The 9,238-nt window shown below is 43.4% G+C and overlaps 1 protein-coding gene across 1 annotated transcript; it reads left to right on the forward strand.

The window, feature by feature from the left end:
- Positions 1–1,789: 1,789 nt before the first annotated feature.
- On the forward strand, positions 1,790–8,568 carry LOC311208016 (uncharacterized protein C6orf163 homolog; the record flags this gene model as incomplete). Its single annotated transcript, XM_084284433.1, has 5 exons — positions 1,790–1,937; positions 4,089–4,210; positions 4,777–4,884; positions 6,472–6,674; positions 7,948–8,568. The coding sequence occupies 5 exons, from the start codon at positions 1,790–1,792 to the stop codon at positions 8,444–8,446; spliced, it is 1,080 nt and encodes a 359-aa protein (XP_084140559.1). The 3' UTR covers positions 8,447–8,568.
- Between the last annotated feature and the right edge of the window lie 670 nt (positions 8,569–9,238).

Here is a 9,238-nt window from a genome sequence, read left to right on the forward strand (position 1 = left end):
GGTACTTTCCTGCTGCAGCGTTGAGGCCTTCTCCTCTGCTTCTCCAGCAACTTCGGTGTGTCAGAAGCTTCCTAGGCAGAGCACGTGGTGGGAGGCTGCGTGCCAGGCCAGGCCCTTTCCACCTCACACCCTTACTACTGTTCTGGTCGCGTTTTTTCCGTTCAGCAACTCTTATTTACACCGTCACCACAGGTGGCCAAGAACTCGAGAGTCCTCCTTGTTGAACCCTTCTGGCCAAGGTGGCTTCTGTCAGGCCAAAGAAGAAAAAAGATGTGAAAGGGCATCTGCTTTCCTGTTCTGGGAGTTGTTTCTGTTTTGTTTTGTTTGGAAAGTGGTTTGTTTGTGTTGTTTTGTTTTTTTTTTTAATTGAAGATAACAAAAAGGTGACCGGCTGCCTTGAGGTACAGCGGTAGCTCTGTGGGATTTCTCTGTCTCCATCTAAATCCTTTGTTTTGAGCCTTTCTGTTTTTCTTCCTGCCCATGTTTTATAATTATCGGTATCCAAAGTTCAGCTTGGCCTTGGTTTAGCTGCTTCCCTCGCAGGAAGGGAAGTGAGCTCTGCCTTTGATGAAGCTGTATAAAAGCATTTTGCAGCCTTTAAAAGCGTATTCCCCTTCGTGAGCCTAGAAACATCACAACAGCAAGGCTCTGGGGCACATCCAAAGGCTTGCAGGTGAGCAGACTACCTGCCTTGTGATGGGTGAAAGAATTTCCTGGTAAATTGATTAAATACCCAGAACTATCAGATGCTCTGCATAACCTGTAAAATATGTTTTTGGGGGTAGGATGTGATGGATCATTACAAATAGCCTTGTAAAAAGGGTTACACAGGATTTTAGCTCCCTTCAGATCATTAAAATTCACGAGTCTTGTATGTTTGGTGGCCAGACTGGAGGAAGGATTAATATTGAGACTTGTTCATATTTTCAAGTATCTTCTCTGTATTTATTTGTGGTAGCTGTTGCACAGGTGACTCTTAATGCTATTTATGCACATAAAAACTGTGTGTGAATTGGGATTTAAGTGAAAAAAATACACCAAACAAAACTACATCAGTAACAATTTGTTCACTTTAACAGGACAGTTCCCCTTATGCATCTGGAGGGTAAGTAAACAGCACCGATACAGCCTCTTTTGCCCTGTTTCTCCCTGTTTTCTCCTTGTTTTCTCTGTTTTCTCCCTGATTCTGAATTTAGTTTTCAGTATAGCAATAAATATTTACAAGGCATGATAGCTGGCTTGACAGGAACTGCAACAAAATGATTTCCTGGGCAGAGGCTTTTTCAGCTTTTGCCAGTCCCTCATCATCTCTGCTTTCACATCTTTACCAGTAAGGGCAACAACACGCTATGATTAAAACATCTGAAGCAGTGGCTGTTCTGCTCCTCAAACCTCTTCCGAGGACACGGTTTGTGCAGGAATCGTGGAAATTCAACAACAAAAAAAGGCACTACAGAGCCTGAGCCCGCTGCCGGAGCTTTGTGAGCACCGAGTCCCGCCTGGTAACAGTTGCTACGCCTCGGGGCTGAAAGGGGTCACCTCATACCAGCCTCCCTCATCATCTGCCTGCATCACCCGCCTGCCACCGAGCTCTCAGCATGCGCGAGTCTGAATCTGAAGGCAAAAGCTTCATATAATACAAAACACCAGCCGGTGATTTGTCTCCCTTCTCTGGCTTGCGTGTTGTCTGTAGCAACAAGAAGCGTTTCGCCTGCGAGCAAGAGAGCTCTCTGGAGCAGAGTCCTGGCGTTTTTGTGAGTGTGTTACAGAAAGATCCTAGAACACCACGATGATTAGAAGTCCGGATCTGGAATCTTTTGTTTGTTGCGCTGTATGTTCAAAAATAATACCACCGCCGCCTTCTAACGCCACTTTTGATCGGATCCGGGAGTATAAGCCCTTCAGGACACGGTATTACACTCATCGTGATATACTGGGTGAGTTTCTGTCTGAATTCCTTTCCTGGCGAGCTCAGATTTAGGAAAACTCCAAGTGTGGCAGTATCCACGTGTTGTTGAGAGTCCTGAAGGCACCCGAATCTTGGTAAGGAAACTGCACCGACCTCCTGAACATAAATAAATGCTGCGTGTTCAGAGGGAGGCGGGGTCAGCTGTCCTGTGGTGCATGAACGCACTCAGATTTGTGCATAATGAGGTGCAAAAAAGAATTCACTGTAAGACTTTGCAAATGTTTTTCAAAGCTCACATACTTTGGAAAGAACTACGCCTGTCTGGCATTTGCAAAGATCATCCCCTCATCCTTCAACAGGACGCAGCTGGGATGTTTAAACCCGATTCCTAACTTCTCACACCTGATTCTGGCTGCTGACCATCGTTTGAGCCTCTAAAGAGCCCGGGTTCAAACTCTGTTTAAGTCAACAAAGAGTTTTGATGGAATAAGGACCAAAAATATCCTTCATCCTACTATTTTTAGCATAGTTATCCTAAATCTCTGTGTTCTGTTACACATTGCACAACTTGAAAAATAAAAATAAGCATAATTATTGTCTTAATTTTTGGAAAGAGGTAAGCAGCTGACAAACCTCTCCGAAGCGTGCTGTGCTGATAGGAACACGCTCCAGAGCTGTGGGTTGATTTTTTCTGGCACCACAAAATGAGGAGGGGAAGCGTGTGGCGGGAGTCCCATGTCTGAGGATCTAACAGGAGCCTGCAGCACCTTCATACGCTATGCCGAATTATCCCAGAGGTTTCTGATCACTGGTGTAAAGTTTTGTAGAAATTATATTGTGCGTTTTAATCACCGTGTGGTGCACGAGGAGTATGCTTGGTTTGTGCTTTAAACAATGCCAAGAAATCATCGATCCGTGTGCTGAGAGCCCCAGGGACTGGGTGAATGCCGGACATTCCTCAGGAGACAAATCCTCAGCCCTGTGTTGACATACACAACATAAACCACATGCAGAAGGCCTCAGAAAGTCTTCTTACATTATTTTCTCGCTGCTGCTTAGCGTATTGGGCTGGGGCAAAGCGATGCAGGCAGGGCCCAGCATGCTTGGTAAGGTTTCTGCCTTGCTGGACTTGTTCAGTTTGCTGATTGCAGTCGCTTGGCCCCTGTGCCCCATCCTGCTGCCATTTCACGTGTGCTTCGTGTGAACTCCACAAAAGGGCTCTGCCCACCCGAGAAGTGGAATGGGGAAGAAGACTGATGTCAAGACGCAGCCCTCCAGTGGCTGTTTGACAGCTTGGTCTCATGGCTCTGGTGCTTTTTTGTTCTCCTATTAACGCCGGGTAACAATATGTCGCTCTTAGCCCCGCCAAGCATGGAGAATGGGATCCAAAGCAGTGCTCAGGTCAGGCACCGAGTAGGAGGGGAGGATCTGAAATCCCACTTTTGGGGGGGAGTTTGGGGTTGCAGAAAGTCAACTTTATCCACTTTCCCCTACAGCAGCTTCTCCTCTTGTGGGCAACGACTGGTGCTGAAGATCATTCTTTGGAATGAGTTAGCAAAGCTACTTAATTTCTTGCATAGTAAGTCCACAGGAGGAGGTGGTGGTGCAGCTATTTTATTTAGACTCCATCCACACTGCTAAAGGAAGCAGCCCGTGTCTTGGACCCTGTGAAGCAGCTTGGCACGCTTCCATGCTGCTCCAGTCCCCCTTTGCAGAAGGGATTCACTGTGCTCCCACAGCACTTGGTCTTCCTTGGGTCTTGTCTTGCATGAGCACAGCAGCCTCAAAGACGGAGAAGGAGTTTTGTATGTGCATGCCCTGTTCCAAACACCCAAAAAATGTCCACCTAGGAATATTTGTCATTTGCATGAAGGCACCTGAGCACCTTCCTCAGCTTTGAGAAGTTCAAATTAGCACCTTCAGAAAGAAGACTGAATTATTCTGAAGTCCGGTGCCAAGGACCTAAGTCTTTTTGTGTTTCCTATCCTAACTCCATGGGCAAGGCCCTTTGTTAAAGCCAAATTACATTTGTGGAACTACGCAAGCAATAATATATTTACCAGTACATAAATATATGTGAAATGAAAGTGCTTGGGTTTCAGCCTTTTAGTGTTGTGGTGTTTATCTGTGGGACCAAAGGGGCCAGGGCAGAGTTTTCAGCATTCATTCGTTTACTGAGCAAGATTCGCTTCTGTTGGTTGTACAGAGATTGGAGCGAGCATTCAACAAGAGCAGCATGAAAGGAAGGAAACAGAGATACAAGAGCGCATCGAAAAAATGAAAGCTGAACTTTGGTCTCAGGTAAATTAAATTGCACCATTGTCATTTAAATGACAACGATGTTTTGGAATAATTGCTCTAGCATAAAGATAGTTAATAGAGACCTCTGAGGTCACTCCTACAGAGCTGTCATTAATTTCTGCTCATCCTTTGCTCACAGATTTCTCTGTGCACATATTTCCCCAGTTTCTGATCCCAACAAAGCCTACTCTGAATCAACACCAAATTTTACATCTGGCCAGAAAATGGCCTTTAAAAAGCACGAAAGTTAATGGTTGGTAACGCCGTTCCCCACAGTGCTGTGTAAGACTCTGAAACTGCCCTTTGTGTTATATGTACGGATGGTGGCAGCTCAATGCTATTGCTGTTGAGCACATTTTTAACAAGATGTTAAAATGTTAAATGAGATGCTCTTATTAAATTGCCAGAGGGGCCAAAATGCGCTTTGCTGTCTGGCTTTAAATTTAACTTGCCCTGATTTTTTAAAGAGAAAATACAGAACTATTGATTACATAACCTCTGCTTTATCTTAATAGGGCATTAGTAGAGCACGAGCAGCTATACTTACATAATAACTTCTTTTAAAGGCTGAAATGCACAAAGAAGATGCAGTGGATAAAGCTCTCAAAGAGGCAGCCGCTAACCACAATACATTTGTACAAGACCTTAAACAAAAACTTGGAAAGGAAATAAGGGTATGAACTGCTTTGCTTTTTATTGCCTCGGAAGTAGCCATCATGACAAAATCATTTTTTGACAACCAGGAATGTCATTCCACGTTAAAATATACGTATTTCTGATGCTTGCCATACCCAAGACCTTCATTCATTTGAGGTTTGAACTCCAACGTCAGGTGAAGTGGTTGGCCTGAAAGATGACTGGGTTTCCTTTGTGCCAGGTGGGATGTGAGCTTGGGCTAGCTGGATTTTTAGTTCAGTTTCAGCATGTTTCACTTTTTTCTGTAATTGAATGAAGTTTGTGGGCCCTGTTGGAAATTCCCCATACGGCCCTAGCTGCTTAAGCTGATGAGGTGCCTGTTAAAGGGCAGTTAAATACAGGCTTAACTTTAACTGTGTTCTGAAGCTTTGTACCTGTAAAGCTAGATATTATCTGAGTTACTGAACCTGGAGCATAAATGGTGCGGTGGAGAAGGAAAACTACTAGCATATGTATATTTCTAAATTAAGCACACCAAGTGCAGCTTTATATTTCTATATACGCTTAGCACATGCTTTATATGGTTCTTTGGGTGTCTGAGAGAAGACTCAAAGACACAGCATCCACGAGCTCCTCGGCCAGGCACTGCTCAGCACCTGCCAGTGGATGAGGTGCCCCCAGGGAATCGCTCACTGGAGCGTTTTCCTTCGGAATTTTATCGTGTGCAAGTTTCTAAACAGCTAGCTGTTTATGCTGCAGACAGTCAAAGCAGTGTGCTTGGCATTTCAAGAGCAAAAGCAGCGAGGTTTACAGTGGTCTGAAGTTTCTGGCAGAGTTCTTTTTACGGAGCTGCTTTCCAAGGCAGCTCTGTCTTTTGCTGTCACAGCACTTGCCAACAATAGTTGGCAGAGGCTGGGTTCCTCGTGTTTAACCATTCAATTACTTGCCATAAGCCTATTACATATCTTTGCAGACCTGAGTGCTCAGGGTCTGAACATGAGCTTTTTTTTTTTTTTTTTTTCCCCATACAAACAGTACAAGTGCAGAGCAGAGGCAGAATTCTACAGCTGAAACAAAAAATCTATCAGTGCCTTTTAGCGCCTTAAGCTGAACACATGGATGATGTGGAATGATGCTCTTAAGGACAGAGCAAGAGTGTTAGTGCCCTGTTTGCTGGAGATCAAAGATGCAGAGAAGCACTTAGTAATGCCAAGCAAGGTGTTACGCAGATATCCAATGGGACTGATGTGGTGAGGGGGGCTGCGTGGAAGCAGAGGGCATGAAATTGGGAAGCTTTGTGGAAAGCATGGTACTAAAATGGCAGTTTTCACTTCCAGATCTGGCACCAGGCAGTCATAAGGATACCCGAACGTTTAAAAACATTTAAAAAACAGCCCCAACAAATGTTGGGGTTGCATGTATTGCAGTATGTTAGTTACTGTTACCCCTGTTACACCACAATCCTGAGCTGCTGAATAAGCTCTGGCCACTTGTAAGCTAAGACCCTGCAAGGAGGCACTGCACTTGCCCTGTAATGTTTCCCTGAAGGCTGTTGTTTTGCCAGGCTTTGCTTGAAGATGACTGAACAATCCTGCCTCTCACACCTACTTTTCACTTTACTCAAGGAAGCGGTGAGGAAGGCGAAGGCAGAGATGCAGCAGTACATGGAGGAGCAGCAGAGGAGGGAGGCCGAAGCTGCAGAGCAGCGCATGGCGCACAGGCTGCGGTGTGCCCTGATGGAGTGCGCGCAGGAGAAGATTCAAGCGGTGGCAGAAGCCAGGAAGCAGGAGCGGGAGGCAGCACTGAACGAAGCAGCCAGGCAGCACAGGTGCTCTTAGTGTTTCCCCTGACTCGGCTGGTGGATGTGCTAAAGGAAACAACAAAAAATTCATCAGTGTAGCTGGTCTTCTAGGAAAAGATCAATAGACTCTTCAGAAAAAAAAAGCTACTTGGAACTATCAAGTGACTAGCAAGAGTCCTAGGCTCTCTCTGCCTCACTGACTCCATGTAAAAGTGAAACGTATTTTTATTCCTAAATGCAAGTATCCTAAATCAAATTGAGGACCCCAAAGTTTTGCTTTTTATATCTCATTTGCAGTCAATTGGAAATGGGTCATGTGCCTGTTGTGCCATTCTTGACAACTGTGCAAAACTGGAGGGGAAAAAAAAGTGTTTCTAAGGAGATCTGCAGGGTGGAGCAGGATATACAAATATAGAAAAAGTGTTGTGAATCAAACAGTTTTGATTTTGTAATAGTAATACACCCCAATACACAAAAATGAATGCATTTCATTTTTGAGAGCACAAATGACAAAATAACTATAGTTTCATAGTGAAAAGATCGGTTCTTCCAGAGTGTTCCATTTTAAGATGTTGTTTGTTTGTTTGTTTTACTTTTTCTGGACAGAGTCACACTCAAATTTTGATCCACTACATAGTACCTTCATAGTACCTTCATTTTCACTATTAACACCTGCCCTTCCTGGCAGAGAGAAATCACATTCTGCATAAACTAGCTAGCCTCTTTAATTCTCATGTTAGTAGAACGCCAGCTCTGGTGAACAGCACCCATAATATTTTGGCTTATACATTCTGCCCTTTATTACTGACCTGCTTGTACAAAAATGTTGTCAGGACAACCTAATAAAAAATTGTGGATGAATCTGTAGTCTAGAAATCAGCTCTCAGATTTCATTTCAAGATAGCATTTTTACCGTGGGGGTAGAACTGCTAAATCTCTATTTGAAAATTAGTGTGAACTTAAATGCCAGCTCAAAGAGAGACCTGAATGAAGCATGAAACACTAGTCCTTTCAGTTATATTTTTCATTTGGAAGTAATCATGATTAAAATATCACTGGAGACACTTGCAGAAGCAGAATCTTCTGCAGCTGGATACCAGCTACCCTTCTCTATTACCAGTGTCCTTCTTTTACACTGTTTTGTTACATAAATTCTGATTTCACGTGTATTTGTAGTCGAATAAGAAAGGTTTTTAGAATAGACTTAAATTGTTTTCTTCTTAATAATATTTAATAGCAGGTGTTCTCTGCCATTTTTCTCTTCCTTTCTTCCTTTTTTTTTTTTTTTTTTTTTTAATAGAAAGCACCTAGAGCAACTCAAAGAAGAAAGCCTGTTAGCTGAGGCACTGTATCGTAAGAGAATAGATCAATTAAACAAAGAAAAATGTAATGAGATGAATATTGCCCTGAGCATCAAACAAAAAGAGAATCAGATTGAGATTGAAAAGCAGCTCAAAGAAGCAGAGATCCTACATCTTGATGAGCTGGAAAAAGTGATGGCTACGCTGAAAGCAGCAGAAGAACAGGTAAAGACTCTCATGCAAAAGCTGGAAAAGATGACAGCGTGGAAGGACAGCCTGGAAAATGAAATACAAGCAACAAGAGAAGCTTTTCAAAAGTATATTGATGCCACGTTTCCTGACTTGTCCCCTGGACAAGCGGATTTTATTCTGCCTTTCAGAACAACGTTGGAGCAGAGGGACATCCCAGAAGAAACAGAGGGAAGTGACAGGGAATGTGGGAGAAGGAGTAGTGGAAGTGTGAGATTCACAGCCGGGGGTAAAGAGAACTTCAAGTAGGTGATGCTGAAAAATAAAGTCATGTCAGTTCAGTGCATTACATGAGCGTGGTTGGAATGATTCAGAGAAAAATAATCAGGAATGATAAGCCTTAAAAATTATCCATTAATCTCTCATTTACAAATGCTGGGGAAGAGGTTAGAACATGTAGCACCTGAGGGGGTTCCCACTGAATCCTTCCTTCCTGAAGAGAGTCCAGAAAATTTGTCTTGTAGTGAAGCATCAGCATTAGGGCTGAGGACTGGTGGCTCTGCCCTGGATACTGATGTATGGAGTCACGCAGACAAGCTTTGAACACTTGTGGCTTTTGTTATGAGATTTACATGGTGGTTATTCTATGCAATTTTAATGAAAAATGCTCATTATCTCTGGATCCATTCGTGCCTGGTCACTTGGAGGAGTAAAAACAGCCTGAGGCAGTACAGTGTGAGAATGAGGGTTCACTGGGAGAATCTGATAATTTTCTGTAATTAATTATGCAAGATGACCCAACCCATGCTTCTTCTGTAAAGTGGATCCTCTTGTCTGTTCAGGTGGATTATTGCACAATTTTTGAGCTGTCACTTAGAGGCAAGTGAGGTAGGACAGGTTTAGAGCTCGCCTCCGTTGTGTTGATGAATAAAGAGAAGACAGAAAGCTGGCAGTTATAAAAAATACATTATGAATGTAGAACTTCTGTAGAACTTCTTGAGAGTGAGCTGAGGAATGAAAACAAGCCGGTCTTCCCCTTTACTGCAGGTGACATGAAGTGTAATACCATGAAATCTGTATGCATCTTGTTTAATAGAACAT

The sequence above is a fragment of the Netta rufina genome, assembly GCF_964035555.1.
Source record: "Netta rufina genome assembly, chromosome: 3".
Lineage (NCBI taxonomy): Eukaryota > Metazoa > Chordata > Aves > Anseriformes > Anatidae > Netta > Netta rufina.